At 44.3% G+C, this 24,829-nt stretch overlaps 1 protein-coding gene across 1 annotated transcript in view; it reads left to right on the top strand.

The window, feature by feature from the left end:
• The window catches only part of LOC141100100 (uncharacterized), a 56,251-nt gene that overhangs the window by 15,836 nt on the left and 15,586 nt on the right, over positions 1-24,829 (top strand). The window contains exons 2-4 of the mRNA XM_073588322.1: positions 21,061-21,174; positions 21,602-21,793; positions 21,879-22,002. Coding sequence (XP_073444423.1) covers positions 21,085-21,174; positions 21,602-21,793; positions 21,879-22,002 — 406 coding nt within the window. The 5' untranslated portion in view covers positions 21,061-21,084. The remainder of the gene's footprint in view (positions 1-21,060; positions 21,175-21,601; positions 21,794-21,878; positions 22,003-24,829) is intronic.

Here is a 24,829-nt window from a genome sequence, read left to right as displayed (position 1 = left end):
AACCAGTAATATAGTGTACACTGCTGTGTAATAACCTGTAATATAGTGTATAATGTACACTGCTCTGTAATAACCAGTAAGATAGTGTACAATGCTGTGTAATAAACTGTAATATAGTGTATAATGTACACTGCTATGTAATAACCAGTAATATAGTGTACACTCCTGTGTAATAAACTGTAATATAGTGTATAATGTACACTGCTATGTAATAACCTCCATTATTATGTATAATATACACTGCTGTGTAATAACCAGTAATATCGTGTACACTGCTGTGTAGTAACCTGTAATATAGTGTATAATGTACACTGCTGTGTAATAACCAGTAATATAGTGTACACTGCTGTGTAATAACCTGTAATATAGTGTATAATGTACACTGCTGTGTAATAAACTGTAATATAGTGTATAATGTACACTGCTATATAATAACCAGTAATATAGTGTACACTGCTGTGTAATAACCTGTAATATAGTGTATAATGTGAACTATTGTTGAATAATAACCTGTAATATAGTGTATAATGTACACTCCTGTGTAATAACCTGTAATATAATGTACACTGCTGTGTAATAAACTAATATAGTGTATAATGTACACTACTATGTAATAACCAGTAAGATAGTATACACTGCTGTGTAATAACCTGTAATATAGTGTATAATGTACACTGCTGTGTAATAACCAGTAATATAGTGTAAACTGCTGTGTAATAACCTGTAATATAGTGTATAATGTACACTGCTCTGTAATAACCAGTAAGATAGTGTACACTGCTGTGTAATAAACTGTAATATAGTGTATAATGTACACTGCTATGTAATAACCAGTAATATAGTGTACACTCCTGTGTAATAAACTGTAATATAGTGTATAATGTACACTGCTATGTAATAACCTCCATTATTATGTATAATATACACTGCTGTGTAATAACCAGTAATATAGTGTACACTGCTGTGTAATAACCAGTAATATAGTGTACACTGCTGTGTAATAACCTGTAATATAGTGTACACTGCTGTGTACTAAACTGTAATATAGTGGATAATGTACACTGCTATGTAATAACCTGCAATATAATGTATAATGTACACTGCTGTGTAATAACCAGTAATATAGTGTACACGATTGTGTAATACCCTGTAATATAGTGTACAATGCTGTGTGATAACCTGTAATAGAGTGTACACTGCTGTGTAATAATCTGTATTATGGTGTATAGGGTACTCTGCTGTTTAACAACCTGCAATATAGTATACACTGCTGTGTAATCTGTATTATGGTGTATAGTGTACACTGCTTTGTAATAACCTGTAATATAGTGTACACTGTTCAGTAATAACCTGTAATATAGTGTACACTGATGTGTAAAAACCTGTAATACAGTGTACACTGCTGTGTAATAATATGTAATATAGTGTACAGTGTACACTGCTGTGTAATCTGTAATAGTGTACAGTATACACTGCTGTGTAATAATCTGTAATATAGTGTATAGTGTACACTGCTATGTAATAACCTGTAGTATAGTGTACATTATTGTGTAATAATCGTTAATGTACTGTATAGTGTACACTGCTGTGTAATAACCTGTAGTATAGTGTACATTATTGTGTAATAATCTTTAATGTACTGTATAGTGTACACTGCTGTGTAATAACCTGTAGTATAGTGTACATTATTGTGTAATAATCTTTAATGTACTGTATAGTGTACACTGCTGTGTAATAACCTGTAATATAGTGTACACTCTTCTTTAATAACCTGTAATATATTTTACAGTGATGTGTAAGAACTTGTAATATAGTGTACACTTCTGTGTATTAACGTGTAATAATATAGTGTATAATGTACACTGTTGTGTAATAACCTTTAACAGTGTACACTGCTGTGTAATCTGTAATATAGTGTACACTGCTATGTGATGAATACACTCTATGTAATAACTTGTAAGTAATGTGTAAACTATGATTCTGTGCAATAGTCCCTTCTATGATATCCAGTATATGCCACTGTGTAATAATGCTTATATTACATTGTTCAGTATATGGTATGTGCTATGTGGCATGATAAGTATGTTCTGGTATGTGGTACACGCTGCTGCATAAGAACATGTTGTAGGCCGTATATACCTATGATGCAATGTAATAACCTGCAATGATCCAGTATTCACCATGTGTAATATTAACCCATCATATATGCTAGTACCTTCTGAATTACATAATATATGTGATGTTAGATTCTGGTATATCATATATGCTGCTGTGTAATAACATGTTATATGCTATCAGGGATTCTGGGGGGGGGTTAGTTGCCCCCAGTTGTCAGGGATTTATATATTACTAGCTGAAGAGCCCGGCGCTGCCCGGGCATAGTAACTAACTGTGGTTAGTTGTAGCAAATTAAAATTATCCTCCATCCCATAGTCCCGTGCCCATATACCCATCACACATCCTCCATCCCATAGTCCCATGCCCATATACCCATCACACATCCTCCATTCCATAGTCCCATGCCCATACACCCATCATACATATTCGCCATCCCATAGTCGAGTGCCTATATACCCATCATACATATCCACCATCCCATAGGCCCATGCCCATATACCCATCATACATATTCGCCATCCCATAGTCGAGTGCCCATATACCCATCTGTCACGGGGTCCTTCTCTGGTATCACACAATCAACAGAGCAAGCGAAGAGTGAACAATTCCAAGACCTTTATTCAGGCAAAAATACGAAAAGGTCCATATTCAGTCCACCACACAAAGGATAAGATAGTCCAGAATAAGAATGCAGTCCAGTATCAGGATAAAATGTCCAGGGAAATGAGATTCCAAAACACTCTAGCACCAGAGGATAAAAATGGATCCTTCTCTCTGAAATGCAGCCTTTTCACCATCTTGTCTCTACCGGAACTGACTTGTCCAGCTGTCGTTCTTCCCCCCACCCCCTTCCTTGTCCAGGGGTAGTCAAACAAGTTGCCTCCCCGCGGAGAACAAAAGGCCTTAGGGTACCGTTACACCTAGCGATGCACCAGCGATCCCGACCAGCGATATGACGCGGTCAGGATCGCTGGTGCATCGCTAGGTGGTCGCTAGTGAGCTGCCACACAGGCAGATCTCACCAGCGACATAGCAGGGGTCGGGGGTCGCTACTTACCTGTCACACTAGGTGATCCTGCGTCCTCCCGCCCGCCTCCACGCGTCGCTCGTCGGCGCCACAGGAAGCGCCCAACGAGAAATGGTCCAGCAGCTTCTCGCGCGATCAGCGATAATCAGCGGGGGATCCGGTCGGAGGTAAGTATCATATGCAGCGATATCGCTGCAACGTCACAAAATCGGTGACTTTACAGCGATATTGCTAGCGATATCGCAGTGTGTAACGGGGACTTTAGGGATTAATGCACTACAGGGGGTCATCAAGAGACAGTTACAGTGAGGCTGTAGACTTACAATGTAATAAGAAAAACACTATGAAAATAACTGGAATTGTTAAAAATAGGAATATACAAAAAATGACATCCACATAACATATCACACCATCACAACCTCTCCCCCCCCCATAATAAGTGAGCACGCCATGAGGTCTACACAGACCTCTGGCCTGCTCACTTTAGTCCACATTGCTCAGTTATTTATAATTCCTTGTACAGTGGCAGGGGTAGGTGGGCCTGGGGAGCCTATGGTTCTTCTTGTCGAGACAGTCCATCGGCGTTCTGGTGTTGGCTTCCTCGCTTGTATTGGATGGAGAAGCTGTAGGGTTGTAAGGACAAGCTCCACCGCAGCAATCTTCCATTGTCCCCTGATACGCGATTCAGCCATGTGAGAAGGTTGTGGTCTGTAACAATTGTAAAGTCTCTGCCATACAAGTAGGGCTGCAATTTTTTTAGCGCCCATACGATGGCAAGGCACTCCTTTTCAATAGTGGCATAGGCAACTTCCCGATCCAGTAGTTTCCGACTGGCAAAAGCAACAGGATGTTCTTCTCCGGCGGCGTTCACTTGGCTAAGTACTGCCCCAATCCCAAAGGTGGATGCATCTGTCTGCACGAGGAACCTGCGTTTATAATCCGGGGCAGCCAAGACAGGAGCAGTGACGAGGGCGGTCTTTAACGCTGAAAAGGCATCCTTGCATGCTGTCGTCCACGTCACATTCCTAGGCATGTTCTTGTGGGTCAGGTCGGTTAGGGGCTTGGCCAAGGTGCTGAAATTAGAAACAAATTTGCGATAGTAACCAGCAGTTCCTAAAAAAGCAAGTACCTGCTTTTTAGTCTGGGGTCTACACCAGTTGCTAATGGCTTCCACCTTGGCAGGCTCAGGCCTTAGTGTCCCACCCCCTACTCTATGCCCGAGGTACTGCACCTCAGCCATCCCTATTTGGCACTTATCAGGGCGAATGGTCAGTCCTGCAGTCAGGATACAGTCCAGCACTATGCCCAAGTGTTTAAGATGTTCCTCCCAGGTTGTGCTAAAAATGGTGATGTCGTCTAAGTAAGCACAGGCAAAGTCCTGACATTGTTGTAACAGTCGATCCACCAGTCTCTGGAAAGTAGCGGGGGCAGTTTTCATCCCAAAGGGCATTCCCAGGAACTCATAAAGCCCAAATGGAGTAATGAAGGCTGAGCGCTCACGAGCGTCCTCTGTTAGGGGTATCTGCCAGTATCCCTTGCTCAAGTCTAATGTGGTCACAAATTGGGCACTGGCCAGACGATCCAATACGTCATCAATCCTGGGCATGGGATAAGCAACACTCTTGGTGGCATCATTTAGTCGTCTGTAATCAACGCAGAATCGTGTTGTACCATCCTTCTTGGGGACCAGGACGACAGGAGAGGCCCAAGAACTGTGAGATGGCTGAATAACTCCCAGTTGTTTCATCTTCTCCAGTTCGTTCTTTATCATGCCTTGAACAGCCTCTGGAACCCGGTAGGTAACCTGCTGGATGGGGCGTTGTCCCGGGGTTTCCACATGGTGACTGGTGAGAGTAGTCTTCCCCGGCTTTGAGGAGAAAGCAGCAGCCCTCGGCCTTAGTACGGCGACAATATCGTCCTTTTGTATATCCGATAAATGGGAGCCCAGGGGCACTTGTTCCAGTGATCCTCCCGCTTGGGCAACCTGGAGGAGATCTGGGAGATACTCGTCGGCGGCGGTATCACTAGGGGGGTGGCAGACAGCTAGAACAGGCAGAGATCGGTCGTGGTAGTCTTTCAGCATGTTAATGTGGACGGTTTTCTGTCGTCGACCACTAGAGTCCAGGGCAATAACATAGTTAGTGTCATTAATTTTCTTGACAACCTGATAAGGGCCTTCCCACACTGCTTGAAGCTTGTTGGCAGAGGAAGCAGTAATCATGAGCACTTGCTGTCCTTCCACAAATTCCCGGTTCCTGGCATTACGGTCATACCAGGTTTTTTGTCTGGACTGAGCCATTCGCTGATGTTCTTTAGCGAAGGTAGCTAGCTGGGCGAGACGGTCTCTGAGCTCTAGAACATAGGGAACGATGGGCATTCTGGTATCTGAGATGTCTCCCTCCAAATGTTCTTTCAGAAGAGTGAGAGGCCCACGGACTTTCAGGCTAAACAGTAGTTCGAAGGGAGAGAACCCTGTGGACTCTTGGGGAACCTCCCGATAAGCGAAGAGGAGATGTGGCAGGTACTTTTCCCAGTCTTTTTCAACGTCAACAAAAGCCCTCAGCATATTTTTTAGGGTTCCATTAAAGCGTTCACATAGTCCGTTGGTCTGCGGGTGGTATGGGGTGGTGCGAATGGCTCGAACACCACAGGTATGCCATAGGGACTGGACCAGATCTGACATGAACTGAGTGCCTTGATCCGACAATATTTCACTAGTAAACCCTACCCGGGTAAAGATGGTAACAAGGGCCTCGGCTACCTTTACTGCTGTAATACTGGACAGGGCCACAGCTTCAGGATACCTAGTGGCATAATCCACCACGGTCAGGATATATTTTTTCCCTGACCTGCTGGGGTGGGCCAGAGGACCTAGGATGTCGACGGCTACACGTTGAAATGGTTCCTCAATTATGGGCAGGGATTGCAGGGGTACCTTATGTCGAGCTCCTGGATGCCGCATTCGCTGGCACACATCACAGGTGCGGCAATAATGGGCTACCGACTGCGAGACACCCGGCCAGTAAAAACTTTGGGTGAGTCTCTTTTCAGTCCTTTTTCTCCCTTGATGCCCAGCAAAGGGGATGTCATGGGCAAGTTGAAGTAGCTGTGCCCTGTACTTCTGAGGGACAATGAGTTGCCTGGTCGTTGCGTCAGGATTGCCCTGGTCACTGCCCTTTGTTACACGATAATACAGTCCGTTTTCTCGAGTGAAGCCATCCCCATTATCTTCCAAGTGCCCAGTTTCTGTCTTTCGCTTAAGGGCTGCTTAGGTAGTGTCACCCTCTATTTCTCTCCTAAACTCCTCTCTGTCCCAAGACTCTCCCAATGTAGTAGCAGCGAAAGTATTGCTTACCGACTCTGATGCGGTTCGTGGTGGTTGCTCCCAGGTGGGGTCCGGATGACGTAGTGCTTGAAGGGCCTGTAGTCGGTTGACTGCTCCCACAAATTGGCACTGTAACTCCCCAATGTCATTCCCAAGGAGGATATCTGCAGGAAGTCCTCCCATAACTCCAATCCAACACAGTTTTTCTCCACAACCATAATCCAAACGCACAGAAGCTCGCTGTATATATTTGCGGGCACCGCCCACCAGGACAATGGGAATTCCCGGACCCTGGTAAATTGCCTCGGGTCGAACCACACGGGGGTCAGCGATAGTCAAGAATGCTCCCGTGTCTCTAAATCCTGACACTTTGTATCCATCAATAAAGACATCCTGCAGGTGGCGTTGCCGTTGCTCTGAGTAGCTAAAGGACAGAGGCCGGAGTCCGTACACTCCAGGAGGGGTATCTATGGTGCCGTGGTCGGTGGTCCACTCTGGTGGGGGTGGTGGTAGCTCTTCCTCAGGTGTGGTGGAATGTTCAAGATGCACTGGACGAGGTGGGGCTGCGTGGGGCTCCCTCCGAATCCTGGAGGGACAGCCAGACTGCAAATGTCCAGGTTGCCCACACCCATAACACCTCCTCTCTGTGATACCCCCAGGTCGTGGTCGGAACTGTTGGGGCCTAGGATTGTGAGGCGTGATTGTCATCGCCTTGCGACTAGGTGGAAGGGCAGATATAATTGGAGGGGGACGGGGCGCGGGAGCAGGCCGTGGTTCATTGTCCAGAAGCCTCCTCCATTGCGGCCAGATAGTAAGGGCTTCATCGACCAGGGCTGCAGCTCTATCCACCATACACGGCGTGCGCTCCCAGACCCATTCCCGTACCTCTGCAGGGCACTTGGCAAGAAATTGTTCTATAAGGAACGCCTGTATAACATCTTCCACAGTAAAGGCGTTTTCTGCTTCCAGCCATCTCCGACATGCCTCGGACATCTTATGTGCATACATCCTAAAAGATCTCCCCGTGGTGCATGGCAGGTCTCGGAACTTGGCCCTATATGAGTCTGGGGTGATAGCATGGTAATCCAGGATAGTCCGCTTTACAATGTTATAATCCCGATTCCGCGTGCATCAATGGTTCGGTAAGCCTCCGCCAAACTTCCTTTCAGGAGCCCCACTAACAAACGCATCCAGCTAGAGTGGGGCACCTCCATCACAGCACACTGCTGCTCAAAGTCTTTGAAGAACCCCTCCACATCTCCAGAAGCCTCATCAAATGGCTTAAACTCTGTCCGGGTGATCCGTACAGGCTCCCGGATTGTTGGGGTTACACTCCACATTGCGTTACTCCCTTTTTCAAGCTTCATTGCTTCCTGTCTCCGCTGTGCCCGGCGGGCAGCCTCCTCCTTGTATTCCTGAGAGACGCCGGGGCCCAGAACCGCCATCTCTTCTTCATACCACACCAACCACTGGCTTTTCTGGATGGGGATCCCTGTCTCCAGTGCTCGTCCTTCAGACATCTGGCAGGAGGAGGCCGGGCTAGCGCCCACCAGTAGATCGATTAAGGCCTCTTTAGTCAGTCCCTGGTAGTTCAGGCCCAGGTCTCTGGCTCTCTCCTGTAAACTGCATACAGTCCAATTTCTGTACTCACTCTGTGGGTGGTTCTCCATTGGGTGACGCTCTGTTGATCCCACCGCTGCCACCAGTTGTCACGGGGTCCTTCTCTGGTATCGAGCAAGCGAAGAGTGAACAATTCCAAGACCTTTATTCAGGCAAAAATACGAAAAGGTCCATATTCAGTCCACCACACAAAGGATAAGATAGTCCAGAATAAGAATGCAGTCCAGTATCAGGATAAAATGTCCAGGGAAACGAGATTCCAAAACACTCTAGCACCAGAGGATAAAAATGGATCCTTCTCTCTGAAATGCAGCCTTTTCACCATCTTGTCTCTACCGGAACTGACTTGTCCAGCTGCCGTTCTTCCCCCCACCCCCTTCCTTGTCCAGGGGTAGTCAAACAAGTTGCCTCCCAGAGGAGAACAAAAGGCCTTAGGGATTAATGCACTACAGGGGGTCATCAAGAGACAGATACAGTGAGGCTGTAGACTTACAATGTAATAAGAAAAACACTATGAAAATAAATGGAATTGTTAAAAATAGGAATATACAAAAAATGACATCCACATAACATATCACACCATCACACATCCTTCATCTCATAGTCCCATGCCCATATACCCATCATACATATCCTCCATCCCATAGTCCCGTGCCCATATACCCATCATACATATCCGCCATCTCATAGTCCCGTGCCCATATACCCGTCATACATATCCTCCATCCCATAGTCCAGTGCCCATATACCCATCACACATCCTCCATCCCATAGTCCCGTGCCCATATACATATCCGCCATCCCATAGTCCCGTGCCCATATACCCGTCAAACATATCCTCCATCCCATAGTCAAGTGCCCATATACCCATCACACATCCTCCATCCCATAGTCCCGTGCCCATATACATATCCGCCATCCCATAGTCCCGTGCCTATATACCCGTCCTACATATCCTCCATCCCATAGTCCAGTGCCCATATACCCATCTCACATCCTCCATCCCATAGTCAACTATTATGACATCATAATGAGTGGCGGCGGGGCTTGTGACCTACGATGACATCAGCGTCGCCATGGCAACCGTTGTGACATCATAATGAGGGGCGGGGTTTGATACGCACACACTGCTTCCCCAGTATGCAAATAGGGGCATTATGACATCACAATGAGGGACGGGGCTTGACACGCACACACTTTTTCCCCCAGTATGTAGATAGGGGCAAAATTGGTGAATTGGAACGCGCGGGGTTAAAATTTCGCCTCACAACATAGCTTAGGACGCTCTCGGGGTCCAGACGTGTGACTGTGCCAAATTTTGTGGCTGTAGCTGCGACGGTGCGGATGCCTATCCCGGACATACACAAACACACACACATACATACATACATACATACACACTTTGAGCTTTATATATTAGATATATATGGTCGGGTGATATATAAATTCCCACAACTTATGTTTACCCTTTCAGCTCTCTGACGCCCCCTTACCCTTAGGTCAGTCAGGGAACTGCACCTAGGATAAGTAGTTGCTGGAAAGGCTGCCTTGTCTCGACTGGCTATCGGGCACTCTTCAGTGAGGGCGGTGTGTATATCACCAGTCTCAGGCAGGAAATACACAGATAAACCTCCGATCCGTCACTTAAAGGGTTTCCCAATACCACCAGGATGCTATGCTGCCACGAGTTCCTGGTTTGATACCAAAGACTATATCGGGTCAGAAACCAACCCACAGGTAGCGTGTTTTGGGCAAGGAGTAGTGTTGGTTCGTTTATAGAGCAAGGAAAACTAAACTAGTAACTTTTTAAGTTTATTCCAGAAAAGATGGGCAGTGTTTACAAAAATACAACTATATTACAAAGGGAGACAAAATACAGTATGTACAACAGTTACCAAATAAAAGGGATTAAAATAAGAGACTTACTCTCTCAGTCACAGATATGACATGTTAATAAAGGGGAGGAGAATCTTCCCAGGGCAAAGGGTCCTTCAGCACAGCTTTGTGTAGCTGATTCTCCAGGCATCTGACAACCCCCCAAATGAGCTTCTCGGCTTTTTCTGACATCATTAGGTGGGCAGAGTTAGGGGATGTACGCCCCTTTTTTAAAAGTTATTAAAACTTCTACTTGCCATATCTCCAGTTGGGAAGTTCACAGAGTGACGACAGGAGTATTACCTGTACTATTACGAAATTACCTTTCTTTTGAAACCAAATATGACACGTCCGCGTGCCACTGGGGAGCAGACACTGTTTTCTCGGTTTCTGATGGTGCATAGGTTGCAAACACGTTGCTGGATGTAGCCGAAATTATACTGATTCTGAAAATATGTGTTTCCTGTCTCTAGGATAAATGTTGAGTTTGAACAGACAAAGGACCATGTGGCTGAAACAAAACTGCATTTAACTGGTCAGAAGCCGTAAGGGTATGTGCACATGCTGCGGATTCTGCTGCGGATCCGCTGCGGATTCTGCTGCGGATCCGCAGCGGATTTGGCCCTGCGGATCCGCAGCGGATTTGGCCCTGCGGATCCGCAGCGGATTTGGCCCTGCGGATCCGCAGCGGAATCTGCTGCGTTGTACAGTACCATTATAACCTATGGAAAATGGAAACCGCAGTACACACGGTGCGGTTTCCAATCCGCATAAAGAATTGACGTCATTCTTTTCTGCGGATTCCGCTGCGGTTTGCCATCTCCTCCATTGTAGAGGTGATAAACCGCAGGTCAAACCCGCAGGCTAATCCGCAGGTAAACCGCAGGTCTTCTGACCGTCGGATTTACCTGCGGATTTTGCAAAATCTGCGCGGAAAAATCCGCAAACCAATCCACAGCTTGTGCACAATAGCCTAAAAGTAACCAGCAGCTGAAAAGGAGGGGGAAGGTGGATAGCATTTCACACTGGCAGAGAAGGGGGGGGAAGCTGCGAGGGGGAATTGTTTGTGAAGCTTGTCATTCACAAACCAAGGAAAGGCAACAGGCAGCTCTGGATGGGTACTTTGGTTATTTAGGAATTACCGTACACTGTGTTCCAAATTATTATGCAAAACATATTTCCTCAAATTTTCTCTAAATTACCTATATGAATTGCAGTCATTGTTATTTTCCAGTCATCTAATATTCTAGTATAATTGCAATGTTTTTGAACAAACTGCCTATGAAAACAGTATATTTTTCAAAATAAGAAACACTCAAAATGCATGTTCCAAATTATTATGCACAGCAGAGTTTTCAACCTTTTTATTTTTCTTTTGAACAAAAAAAATGGTCAATTGTGAAATTCTAAGCATTATCAGCTTATTACAAAATGAAATCAAACAGTTTTCAAGTCAAAACTTTATTCTAGGTGATGTTACATTTGCACATAGGACCCCTTGTTGGAAAGAAGCTTCTGAACTCTCTCATCCATTGAATTTGTCAGTTTTTGGATCGTTTGTGCATCAATTGTTTTGCATGTGGACAGAATACCCTCCCAGAGCTGTTGCTTAGATGTGAACTGCCTCCCGCCATCATAGACACTCCTTTTGATGATGCTCCAGAGGTTCTCAATGGGGTTGAGGTCAGGGGAAGATGGTAGCCACACCATAAGTTTGTCCTCTTTTATGCCCATAGCAGCCAGAGATGCAGATGTGTTATTTACAGCATGAGACGGTGCATTATCATGCATGAAAATGATCTTGCTGCGGAAAGCACGGTTCTTCCTCTTGAACCATGGCAGGAAGTTCTGTTTTAGAAACTCCACATAGATTATGGAGTTCATCTTTACCCCTTCAGGGATCCTAAAGGGGCCGACAATCTCTCTCCCCATGATTCCAGCCCAAAACATTACTCCACCTCCTCCTTGTTGGCGCCTTAGTCGTGTTTTCATGGGGTGTCCATCAACCAGCCATCCTCCCCTCCATCCATCTGGACCATCGAGAATTGCACGGCACTCATCGGTGAACAAAACAGTTTGGAAGTCAGTCTTCATGTATCGTTTGGCCGTTTCTGCTTGTGTGCAGTGGATAGAGGTGGTCGACAGGATGGCTTACGCACAGCTGCAAACCTCTGAAGGACCCTGCATCTTGTTGTTCGGGGGACGTTGGAGGCACCAGCAGCTTCAAAAACTTGTCTGCTGCTATGACAAGGCATTTTTGCAGCTGCTCTTTTAACCTGACGCAATTGCCTGTTGGAAAGAGTCCTCAATTTTTCCTTATCAGCACGCACACGTGTGTGCTGGGAATCAGCTACATACTTCTTGATTGTGCGATGATCACGATGAAGTGTCTTGGCAATATTGATTGTAGTTATGCCTTGACCTACATACTCCACAATTTGTTGCTTCTCAGCATCCGACACATCCTTTTTCTTTCCCATTTTGGCAAAAAATGTAGGCTGCTTAATAATGTGGAACAGCCTTCTTAAGTAGTCTTGCCTTTATTTGGACACACCGGCCAAACTAATTTGCACAGGTATCTGCAATTGCTTTCAGTGATATAAAGAGCCCTGACACACATCACCATCAATGAGTTTAAATGACAAACAAAAAAATTCTAACCTTATCACTCCTAAACTCTTTTTGCATAATAATTTGGAACACAATGTATATACTCGTGTATAAGCCGAGATTTTCACCTATTTTGTGTGCTGAAAACGCCCCCCTTGGCTTATACACGAGTCATTGTCCAGAAAGCTGGGAGCAGCGGTAGGAACCTGTGGTTGTGGCACAGTGACTTCTGCAGCTGTCGGCTTCCAGAAGACATCATACTCAGCCTCCTCACGCCGTCGCTGCATCTCCGTTCCTGCATCTCTGTCCTGGCGCCGGCAGCTCTTCCTGTGCTGAGTGGTCACTTGGTATCGCTCATTAAGGTAATTACGCATAGCAGGACAGGGATGAAGGGACAATAGATACCTGGCTTATACTCGAGTCAATAAGCTTATCCAGTTTTCCGTGGCAAAATTAGGTACCTCGGCTTATACTCGAGTATATACTGTACTTATGTTTTCCTGACATATGCCATATACACTCCTCAACATAGCAATGACAACACCAAGAAGGAAAAGTTGTGGAGATATGTAAATCACAGGATGGATAGACCTGTTACTGATATACAAATTATGAAAAATGGAAATAACATTTTCAAAACATCTCGATTTATTTATTATGGAATATGAGCTCCACATGCAGATACACGCACTTACATGCTTTGACATCATATCAGTGAGGTTATTAAAGAGAACCTGTCAGCACGATTTTGTAATGTAGCATGAAGACATGGGTATAATGGCGCTGTTAATACTGATTATAGTGACTCCTTTGGTGAAGAAATCCACTTTGTGGTTCTTCTGTAATCACCATGAGACGTTTTCTTCTAATGTGCTTTTGGTGCACGGGGGCGCTGGACTGTTGGGTCTTCTCCTCCTGCCCCGGCCCCTCCGCCTGCATCCGGTGTTTCATTGACAGGTCACTGATTTTTCAGTCGCCTGCCTCCTGTTCAAGATCCTGCACTGATACTCGGTGCTGAATAATGATATTTTGAATATTTTATTTCCACATTTTGCAGGTCAGGAACGTGTCTATTACTTCTGTGATGTCCATAAATCCACAACATTCCCTGCTTGATGTTGCAGGTTCAGTGATCAGGAGTTTGTATAGTTTAATGCAGAGTTCCCCAACTGCGGTCCTCAAGGCCCACCAACAGGTTATGTTTTCAGGATTTCCCTTGTATTCTACAGGGGATGCAATTATCACCTGTGCAATACTAAGGAAATCCTGAAAACATGACCTGTTGGTGGGCTTTGAGGACCGGAGTTGGGGAACCCTGGTTTAATGAGTCTGCAGTACGCCATATACAGTAGTATAAGTCATGTCTAATAGCCCATAATGTGTGCAAACTGTAAAGCGCTGTGGAATATGTTAGCGCTATATAAAAATAAAGATTATTATTATATAGTACATGTCAGTATATTATATATTCTATCTAATATGATCAATATGTTCATGGATATTGTATACACGGTTATGCCATATACGACTATACGTTTCTGTATAACCCATAATATGCTGTACAGTATGTGTCTGTGTAATCCTCCTCCATATGCCATATACTATATACTGCTATGTCATAGCCTGTTATACCCTGCTTCCCCGAAAATAGGGCGCCCCCCCGAAAGTAAGGCATGCTAGGGGGAGCACTGTGCCTGCTAATATAAGGCACCCCCCCCCCCCCCGAAAATAAGGCATACCTTGTTCTGTGCATGGGGCATGCAGTTGTGTCTCGCTCCCGCTGTCTGGTGCCCGCCACTGCAGCCGCACCTGTTCACAGGAGTTAACCACAGCCTCGGAGCTGTGTGCCGATCTCCGCCCATGAGCCCTGCGCCAATCACAGCGCAGGAACCATGGGCCAGCTGACGTCATCCATAGCCTCTGATTGTTCCTGCGCTCTGATTGGCCCAGGGCTCCTGCTCTCTGATTGGCCCAGGGCTCCTGCGATCTGATCGGCCCAGGGTTCCTGCACCACCAAAGCACTGACAGCAGCACCGCGGAGGAAACCAGTAAGAAAGTGAAAGTGTGTGTCTGTGTATGGGTGTGTGTGTGTGTACGGTACACACATGGGAGGCTGCAGTGGGATACTGTGATAATGGGAGGCTGCAGTGGGATACCGGGATGATGGGAGGCTGCAATACTGTACTGTAGAATGTTGGGGGCTATAATGGAATGATGGGGGTGCTGTATTGGGGATTGTAAAGGGATGATGAGGGCTGCAATGGGATGATGGGAATATTTGGGGCTGCAAAATGATGATGGGGCTGCTACGGTAAAGGAACTGCTGTGGGTGATTGTTACGGTAGCGGTACAGTGTCCAGAAAGTGTGTGGGAGCCATTTTGGAGCCCTTATGTTTTGTGGCCCAGTGTGGGAGTCAGGCAATTACAGTACCGTACCGTGTTACTTTGATTTGTTGTCTGCTTTTCTGCTGAACGATCTATATGTCTGACTACTGGTTTTGCGCTACAGAACGTTCCTTATGTAAGGGTAGAGTGCGCTGGAATGTTTCTCATGAAAATAAGACACCCCCCGAAAATAAGACACGGTGCAACTTTTGGGGCAAAAATTAATATAAGACGGTGTCTTATTTTCGGGGAGACAGGCTATTAGGTATGTGCTGCGTAATATTGAATGGTTTGTGATATATAGTATCACAGATGCAAATGTCAGTGTCCATACAATTAAAATCACTCCATCTTTATTGGAATCTATTGAAAATAGATGTGCACATCCATGCCTAAGGCTGAATTCAGATGTCCGACATTTACGGTCCATATTCTGAACAGACGCACATCTCCTGGCCCTTATGTTATTTACAATATCTCAAATTTGTAATACTGAGGAATACATAATGTTAAAAGCTCATTATTTATGCACGGAAATATTACTTTATCTTATAGCAATGATTCCAAGCTAAAGGGGATCTGTGAGTAGGATCAACCCTCCTAAGCCGGATACGTGGGCATGTATGGCATAGGAAGCTGAATAAAATGATACCTTGATTTCTGTGATTCGATGTCTTATTCCAGAGAAACCCACATCTTTCTTTGTATGTAAATGAGCTGTTAAGATCTATGGGCTGGACATAGATCTTCCCTGAGAATTTGCCTCCAGAGCTTATTTTATATGACGGGGTGTTACCAGTGTGAGACATGTAATGGCTGCTCTGCACATGTGGCTGCAGAGCTATGTGTGCTAACTAACCCAGTAAAGCAGAGCTGAGCTTTGTCTCATTGCAAACACATCTGCAGTTGTAGCTCTCCCCTCAGTGCTGTTAACTCAGCTGTACTGCGATCGCCCCACACTTACCGCCTGTGTTATTAAAGATGAAGAAGTATTCGGTCAGTATTTTACATCAGTATTTGTAGCCTTAACCAGGAGTGGGTGATAAATCCAGTAGTGGTGATGTGTTTCTATGACACTTTTACTCTGATTGCTCCCCATCTGATTTTGGCTTACAAATACTCATGTAAATACTGACCAAATATTTAACGTGTGAACGTAGCCTTAGATGTAGTCAAGCACAGCTCTGTAGCAGAGCAGACAATACTGTCAGCTGTGAGATAAGGAGAGTAGACTATCAATTATTATATGTTTCACTCTGGTAATGTCACCTTTAATTTAAATGGAATCTGTCAGGCTTTTGCTATGTAGTTTGAGAACAGCATAACGTAGGGGCTGAGACCCTTTTTCCAGCAATATGTCACGGTTGCATGCTGAAATTTTGATATAGCTACTGTTTTCTCTGCTGCAGACCCAGCAGTTAACTGAGCCCTGTTTAACTCCGCCCATACCACTGATTGGCAGCTTTCTGTGTACGCTGTACAATGTATAGAAAGCAGCTAATCGGTGGTGGGGGTGGAGTTATACAGAGCAGTTGACTAGGAGGCACGAGACATTTTGGCCTGTAATGATAATCTCCTGCTGATAAAACATTGATTTTATTGAAACACACAACTCAATAAGTGTGATACATAGCTGGAATCAGGATCTCAGCCACTACATCATGTTGCTCTCAGATTAAATAACAAAAACCTGCCGACAGATTCCCTTTAAAATATGCTCTGGTTGTAGATTCTTAGGCAGATCAGTGTTTGATCCATAGATCTTAACTGCTCATTTACATACAGGAAAACAGTGGATTTCTCTGGAATAACACATCGGATCGCAGATATCATGGCATCATTTCAATCAGCTTCCTATGACCTACATGCTCATATAGGCAGTTTAGGAGGGTTTATCCTACTGACAGATTCCCTTTAAATAGAAAACTGAGGCCATTATAAACCAATATTACATCTTACACTAAATTTAAGTAGAATCCAGTGGGCTCCATTGTCAGAGCCTGTATTCATTGTGGTCCCAGTCCCCTGCGGGCTGTTTGAGGGTTACTAGTTTATGTGCTCTGCTTGCTCATAGGAGCAGAGCAACTACAAATTTTGGCAGCCAGATTAGTCTCATGACAGATACTAGTGGCACCAGATGGACTCCATTGACTATAATGTGATCAGGTTTCGATCATGGTGTCTATCCATTTACCAGACAAACGATATACTGTTTTTTATCTTTAGCCGGATCTGAGTTGGAACCATCAGTGCCGATCTGATCAGCGCTTAAATTGGGTGCAATTCTCCCATGTACAAAATGCTTAGTGTAAGAGCAGATGGGGACGAGGAAAGGAAGACAAGAGCTTGTGAATAATTCATGTGAGCTTGATCTAATATATATTTTATGATGTGGACACGTTATTACTTGTGTCCATGTAAAATGCATTTATGTCACTGAAAAGTCTGATGGAGTGAGTGGGTTTGGGGAAGGAGCTAGGTTTTTGTTGCTGACTATTTTTTATTTGTTATTAAATATATGATTGTTTTTCTTTGACATTTTTACTGTGTGATCTGCTCACAGAGGATTGCTGGGAAGACACAGATTATGTCCACCTAGCATGCTCCTCACCTCCAGACACATCGTAGTTGCCTGTATTCAGGCTGGCAGCTTCCTGCAGTCTAGTCTCTTTGCTTCAAATATATGGGACAACTTTGGGGGGCATTTTGTATATATTTTGGGCTAAAAATATGTCTTGCAATTTGGTTTCTTTAAACATTTCCCACCATTTGATTGTTAAGACCATTTGTTACCCTGCTAATTGTTGGCTGCAGAATGAGATTAAGCACATTGAGACGTTGTGTAAATCAGTCTGAGATTGGACCACAATGCACGGACTGGCCGCTGCCCTTCCAACCCGGGCGTGACAACTTCCTTTATTTCTATGAGGCTGTCACTCTCTGGTCAGGAGAGCCGCAGCCAGTCCGTGCATTCGGTCCGATCCCAGACTGATTTACATGGATGTCAGAATGCACCCTTAGGCTGACTTCATAGATTTGTGTTTTGCGGTCTGAAAATGGATCATGATCCATTTTCCATGGGTTTCCGGACCCAAACTCAACATATATCCCTATGAGGCCGTCGATTAACAGTTGGGAGACCCTCAGGCAGTCAGTGCATCAAACCAGGAATATTAAGAATCCAATGGTGTTCTGATGGAAGTTTACAACTTTTTTATCTGTATTTTATGGACTTTCTTTCTATCAGCTCATTTATGCCCTCAGAAGACATTAAAAAGGAGAGCTGTACTTTCATGTAATTATCACTCAGATGAGAGAAGCTCCTTAAAGGGGATCTGTCACCCCATTTTTGACCTATAAGCTGCGGCCACAGCCATCAGGGGCTTATCTACATCTGTAATGCTGTAGATAAGACCCCGATGTAACCTGAAGATAAGAAAAAAGAGTTATATTATACTCACCCTGGTGTTCGGTCCGGTCCGGTGGGTGTCACGGTCCGGTCCGGCGCCTCCCATCTTCATATGATGCTGTCCTCCTTGCTTCTCGCTCGGCTCCTGCGCAGGCATACTATATCTGCTCTGTTGAGGGCAGAGTAAAGTACTGCAGTGCACAGGCGCAGGACCTCTCTGACCTTTCCCGGCGCCTGCGCACTGCAGTACTTTACTCTGCCCTCAACAGGGCAGATAAAGTACGCCTGCGCAGGAGCTGAGGGAGAAGCAAGGAGGAGGACATTGTCGTATGAAGATGGGAGGCACCGGACCGCGTCACCAACCGCACGCAACCCTGCCCCTGCGGTGAGTATAATCTAACTTGTTTTTCTTCTCTTTCAAGTGTCATTGGGGGGGGCTTATCTACAGCATTACAGAATGCTGTAGATAAGCCCCTGATGGTGGTGGCCGCAGCTTATAGGGCTAAAATGGGGTGACAGATTCCCTTTAAAAGACAGATAATAAGAGTGAAAGCACATTTACCCTGCATAATTATCAATTCCTAGTAATCTTGTAGTATAACCTGGTTGCCAATCACCTGAGTGAGCAAAATGATCATTCGTTGGGTGAAATGATCTTTTTTTTTGGTTTGCTTAAAAGATCACTGTTCTTGTCAACACATCCTGTGTAAACAGGACTTGCGCTGCTGAAAATAATGACAGCCTGTATCCATTGGACGATCTATATAACGTTTCGGCTCTGCCAGGGTCTCATTCATAATGTCACTTTAAGCAAACTGTGAATGGGCACTTCCGCGCCTTTGTCGCATGCGTTGAAACATTATATTACTTATGTGACATATTTCTGCACCCTCTTATATCTGTGCTAACGTCAATAAAAATGTTAGCTTGCCACGTGAAAAACAAGCTTTCACACAGCTTGAAAAATGACATTACAGATCTCAGAAATTTGCATCACCAACAAAAAAAAGTTTTTAAAAAATATGTGAAAGAAACAAAAATGTCAATAAAAACTGTCTCTAAAGTTCCACCTATGGGTCTGTGCTGCTTATAGAGCAAAGAGAGATACAAAACTAGAGGTGCGACTCGGTCCATTAGCCATGTCAGTAATCTGTGACTGCTGGATGGGAACCATGAGAACTGCCACGTACATGACCGCATTCATGGCTCTTCTTTTGATTAGCCGGCCTGGCATGACATCTTCATTGCGGCATGTTACAAGTTATGTTGCAGGGCCAGCTAATCAAAAAAAGAGCTGTGGATACTGTCAAGTAAGAGGTGATGTAGATAGGGAGGAGCTCTGTCTCTAGTTCCTCTCTCCTGCCATCTACATACAATCTTATCAGTAGCAGCTGCCATCTCCGATCTCGGTAATGGGAAAGTGTCTTCCCTGAATACAGATTTTGCCCAGGAATTGAGAGTTTTAGAATGACTGATCAATTCTGGCTGAGAAAAAAATCAAATGTTTCTGATAAGATATATTACAAAGTTGCTTATGTTCATGCATCCTTTGATTTATGAAATAAAGATTAAAACGATGGTTACACTTTAAAGGGATATTCCCTTCTTAGCAAGCTATCATCCATTTAAAGGGTAGCTGAGAACTTGCTGAACGGTGTGGGCTCTCCACAATCCAAAGAATAGCACTCTGAAGTCACGGCCTCACTTGAAGTGATGGTTGTGCATGTGCCTCACCGTTTCACTGTCTATGGGACTGCGGGGCATAAGTGAGTGCTACATCTGGCGGACCTATATGCCATAAAATTGGAATGGTGGCACGAACGTACAACAGGGCATTGCATAGAAACTCCATTCTCAGGTTTGGTGGAGGTATCAGCAATTAGCAAGTTACCATCTTTCATTTGGATAGGTAAATGGATCCATGGCCAAAGCCACCGTTACACACTGCGATATCGCTAGCAATATCGCTGTAAAGTCACCGATTTTGTGACGTTGCAGCGATATTGCTAGCGATATCGCTGCATGTGATACTTACCTCCGACCGGCTCCCCCGCTGGTTATCGCTGATCGCGCGAGAAGCTCCTGGACCATTCCTCGTTGGTCACTTCCTGCTGGGCATCCTGCTCTGACGACGAGCGACGCGTGGAGCCGGGCGGGAGGACGCAGGATCGCCGCGTCTGACAGGTAAGTAGCGATTCCCGTCCCCAGCGATGTCGCTGGTGAGATCTGCCTGAGTGGCAGCTGCTAGCGACCACCTAGCGATGCACCAGCGATCCTGACCGCGTCATATCGCTAGTCGGGATCGCTGGTGCATCGCTAGGTGTAACGGTACCCAGCCAAGATGGGATGACACAAGTCTGACTATGTAGATAGGAATTTCTGCATTTTACTCTAGTACAGTGTTTCTCAACTCCAGTCCTCAAGACCCACCAACAGGTCCTGTTTTCAGGATTTCCTTAGTATTGCACAGGTGATGCTGTTAATGCTTGAGCAGGTGATGAAATTATCACCTGTGCAATACTAAAGAAATCCTGTAAACTTGACCTGTTGGTGGGTCTTGAGGCCTGGAGTTGAGAAACCCTGCTCTAGTAGATTTTTTTCTGTATTATATGGTTACTATCCAGTGTATGTGATAGTAGAGCAGAACGTAATACAGGTGCTAACTTCATCCTTTTTTTATTTTCTTTTTAGTAAATCTTCTCTGTCGTCTACTTCATGATGGTGACCAGAATGGAGGTCACAAGTGAGGTGACAGAAGTTATATTAAATATCACCTTGGAAATCATCCATCTGCTAACCGGAGAGGTGAGGGTTTCTAGAAAAAAAGTCACATGAGCACATGACTATCAATAGCACAAAGTAGTAGTAGAAGAACCACAGTTAAGGGTAGAATTTTAGCATAGTCTGCTTATGAACTTACAAAACATTTTAGGATACAATCTATGACCAAGGGCTGGGATAGATCGAAACGTTGGCTGTCCTTATTTTTACCATATGCTGACTTGCCAATAAAATTCTAACCTTAAGCTGCTTGTCCACTTGAGTGCCGTGGTTCTTCTACCACGTATTGTCTGGACGGTCAATCCATACCGCAGAGTACCGCCATTGGAAAGTTATTAATGTTAACCAGAATTTTTTTTTTTAACAATGTAGAGTAGAGATATGACTGGAAAGATGAGGCATTCTGGGAATGTATATAGTGATTTTGTACATAGTCTCTCTACATACACAGGATTACACAGTAGTGAGAAAGGCATCTGGCGAGTGTGTGACCTCCAGCAACTATCCTAATATATCAAGTGGATGGCGCATGGCACAGAAGCCCATCATAGAGAACCCTCTGCCTCATTCACTGATCAATGTTAACAATGAGCAGAAGATCCTAGATCTCACCAACAAGATCATTGAGCTGCTGACCGGAGAGGTGAGCGCTGCTGGGAACACTGGGGCATTATAGAGTAATGCAAGTGATAATATGTCTGGATGATGACTGTATCATTGTGTGTCAGGTTCCTATAAGGTGTCAGGATGTTTCTGTCCATTTCTCCATGGAGGAGTGGGAGTTTATAGAAGGACACAAGGATCTGTACAAGGACGTCATGATGGAGGACCACAAGCCACTCACAATTTTAGGTAAGCATGCCCCACTCAACCTAACCATCTGTTTATGTACATTTTCATGAAATTGAGGTTGAGGGTTTCTTGGGTGTTCCTAGGTGATTGGGGACATGGTTTAAGAGCTTAGCTTGACTTGCAAAGCCAAAGTTGAGAGGAATGAGTATGAAGTTGTTTTTACCTAGTATCCAGAATATAGCCCAGGAGAGCTGTCACTATAAAAAAAACTAAGGGTTCATTCACGTCTCTAGTCATAATATTAAACATGGCTTGAAGACTCCTTGTGGACTTATTCCCCTGTGGTCAGATTTTCGGCTTCTACCTGCTAGTATGACATGCAATTCTGAAAACCGCTTAGTGAGCACCAATACAATTTAAAACTGAGTTGACATATAAGTGAATAGTTTTCCCGACAGGTGAAAATGCACTATACACTATAGCTGACATCCTGCTGCATCAATCACAATCGGTGATGGAGCTGACATCCTGCTGCATCAATCACGATCGGTGATGGCACCAACTATAGCAGTTTAACCCCTTATATGCTGATGTCTATAGTGACTACGGCATTTAGATGGTTAATAGAGTGTGGGGGTTCCCTCTTTAATCCCATCTGTACCCTGAGATGATTGTGTGGTCCTGATGTTTGCCATGGCAATTAACAGCCATATAACGGTTTTAGGGTCTGCGGCTGTAGTGACCTGTTGTGAAGTTAGAAACATTTAGGTGGAAAAAATATAATATTTTTTTCCCGTCCTGCCACTTTGCATTAATTCCAGAGAAGCACCTGAAGGATTAATAAACTAACTGGCAGCAGTTCTGAATATGATGAGGGGCGCTGTTTTTAAAATGTTATCACTTTGGGGAGGTTTCCATTATACATGTCCCACAATGACAATTCGGGGGGGAGCGCGCAGCTGAACGCGGCCGGGTGTCAGCTGATTATCACAGCTGACACCCTACACTATGTGTCAGGGGCGGTCACGGACCGACCCCGACACGTTAATCCCTGGCACACTGCGATCAAACACGATCGCAGTGTACCGTGGGTTTAGGGAAGCATCGGCAGGGACGGGGCTCCCTCCGTGCTTACCTGCGACTCCCACAGCAGCGCGATGTACAGCGCTGCTGCGGGGGTCTCCTTGCCTGCAGGTCCCCGAATCCAAAATGGCGGCGGGGACCTTCGGGGGCCTGCAGGGAGGTGGTTTCCTCATGCCTGCAAAGCGCCGGCATCAGGAAGCCTGCAGCACTGCCTGTGACAGATCGCTGATCTGTCACAGCGATCTGTGATGTGACAGATCTGTCACATGACAGTGATGTCCCCCCTGGGACAATGTAATAAAGTTAAAAAAAAAAAAAAAAAGTGTAAAAATAATTAATAAAAAATCGCTAAATAAATAAAAAAACTAATAATCTCTAATAAATTCATTTTTTGAAAATAAAAAAAAACAATAAAAGTACACATATTTGGTATCACCGCGTCCGTAACGACCGCCCTATAAAACTGTCCCACTAGTTAACCCCTTTATTGAACCCCTTAAAAAATACAAATAAAAACGGAGCAAAAAATAAAGCTTTATCATCATACCGCCGAACAAAAAGTGCATTAACGCGCGATCAAAAAGACTGATATAAATATCCATGGTACCGCTGAAAACGTCATCTTGTCCCGCAAAAAACGAGCCGCCACACAGCGTCATCAGCGAAAAAATAAAAAAGTTATAGCTCGCAGAATAAAGCGATGCAAAAATAATTATTTTATATAAAATTGTTTTCATTGCATAAAAGCGCCAAAACCTAAAAAACCGACATAAATGAGGTATCGCTGTAACGTACTGACCCGAAGAATAAAACCACCTTATCAATTTTACCACACGCAGAACGGTGTAAACGCATCCCCCAAAAGAAATTCATGAAACGCTGGTTTTTGTTCATTCTGTGTCCCAAAAATCGGAATAAAAAGCAATCAAAAAATGTTACGTGCCCGAAAATGGTACCAATAAAAACGTCAACTCGTCCCGCAAAAAATAAGACCTAACATGACTCGGTGGGTCAAAATATGGAAAAATTATAGCTCTCAAAATGTGGTGATGCATAAACTATTTTTACAATAAAAAGCGTCTTTTAGCGTGTGACAGCTGCCAAAAATAAAAACCCGCCATAAATAGTAAATCAAACCCCCATCTGAATTCCAGCCAATTTTGCAGTGAAAAAGTCAAACGGCGCTCCTTCCCTTCTGAGCTCTGCCATGCGTCCAAACAGTGGTCCCCCCACATATCAGGAATCGGCGTACTCAGGACAAATTGCACAATTTCTCCTGTTACCCTTGGTAAAATAAAATAATTGAACCTTAAGTAATTATTTTTGGGAAAAAAAGTTAACTGTTCATTTTTTTTTTTAAGTATTCAAAAAATATTAGTATTTTGTGTGCCATATCTCTGTGATTTAAGAGCATAAAAATTCAAAATTGGAAAATTGCAAAATTTTCAAAATTTTCACCAAATTTCCGTTTTTTTCACAAATAAACGTAAGTTATATGAATGAAATTTTACCACTAACATGAAGTAAAGTATGTCATGAGAAAACAATGTCAGAATCAGTGGGATCCATGGAAGCGTTCCAGAGTTATTACCTCATAATGGGACAGTGGTAAGAATTTTAAAAATTGGCCCGGGCATTAACATGCAAACCACCCTTGGGAGTAAAGGGGTTAAAGCTTCTAACATCCTAGCAAAATAAAACAACATTTTACAGATGGTGCTGATGTAAAGCAGAAATATGGGAAATGTTATTTATTAACTTTTGTGTGGTACGACTATCTGGATTAAATTATTCAAAGTTTGAA

Source organism: Dendrobates tinctorius, unplaced genomic scaffold, assembly GCF_039654945.1.
Source record: "Dendrobates tinctorius isolate UK_male_01 unplaced genomic scaffold, ASM3965494v1 ptg000103l, whole genome shotgun sequence".
Classification (NCBI taxonomy): Eukaryota; Metazoa; Chordata; class Amphibia; order Anura; family Dendrobatidae; genus Dendrobates; species Dendrobates tinctorius.
The sequence above is the reverse complement of the archived record's forward strand: the minus strand, read 5'-3'. Positions and strand labels throughout refer to the sequence as shown.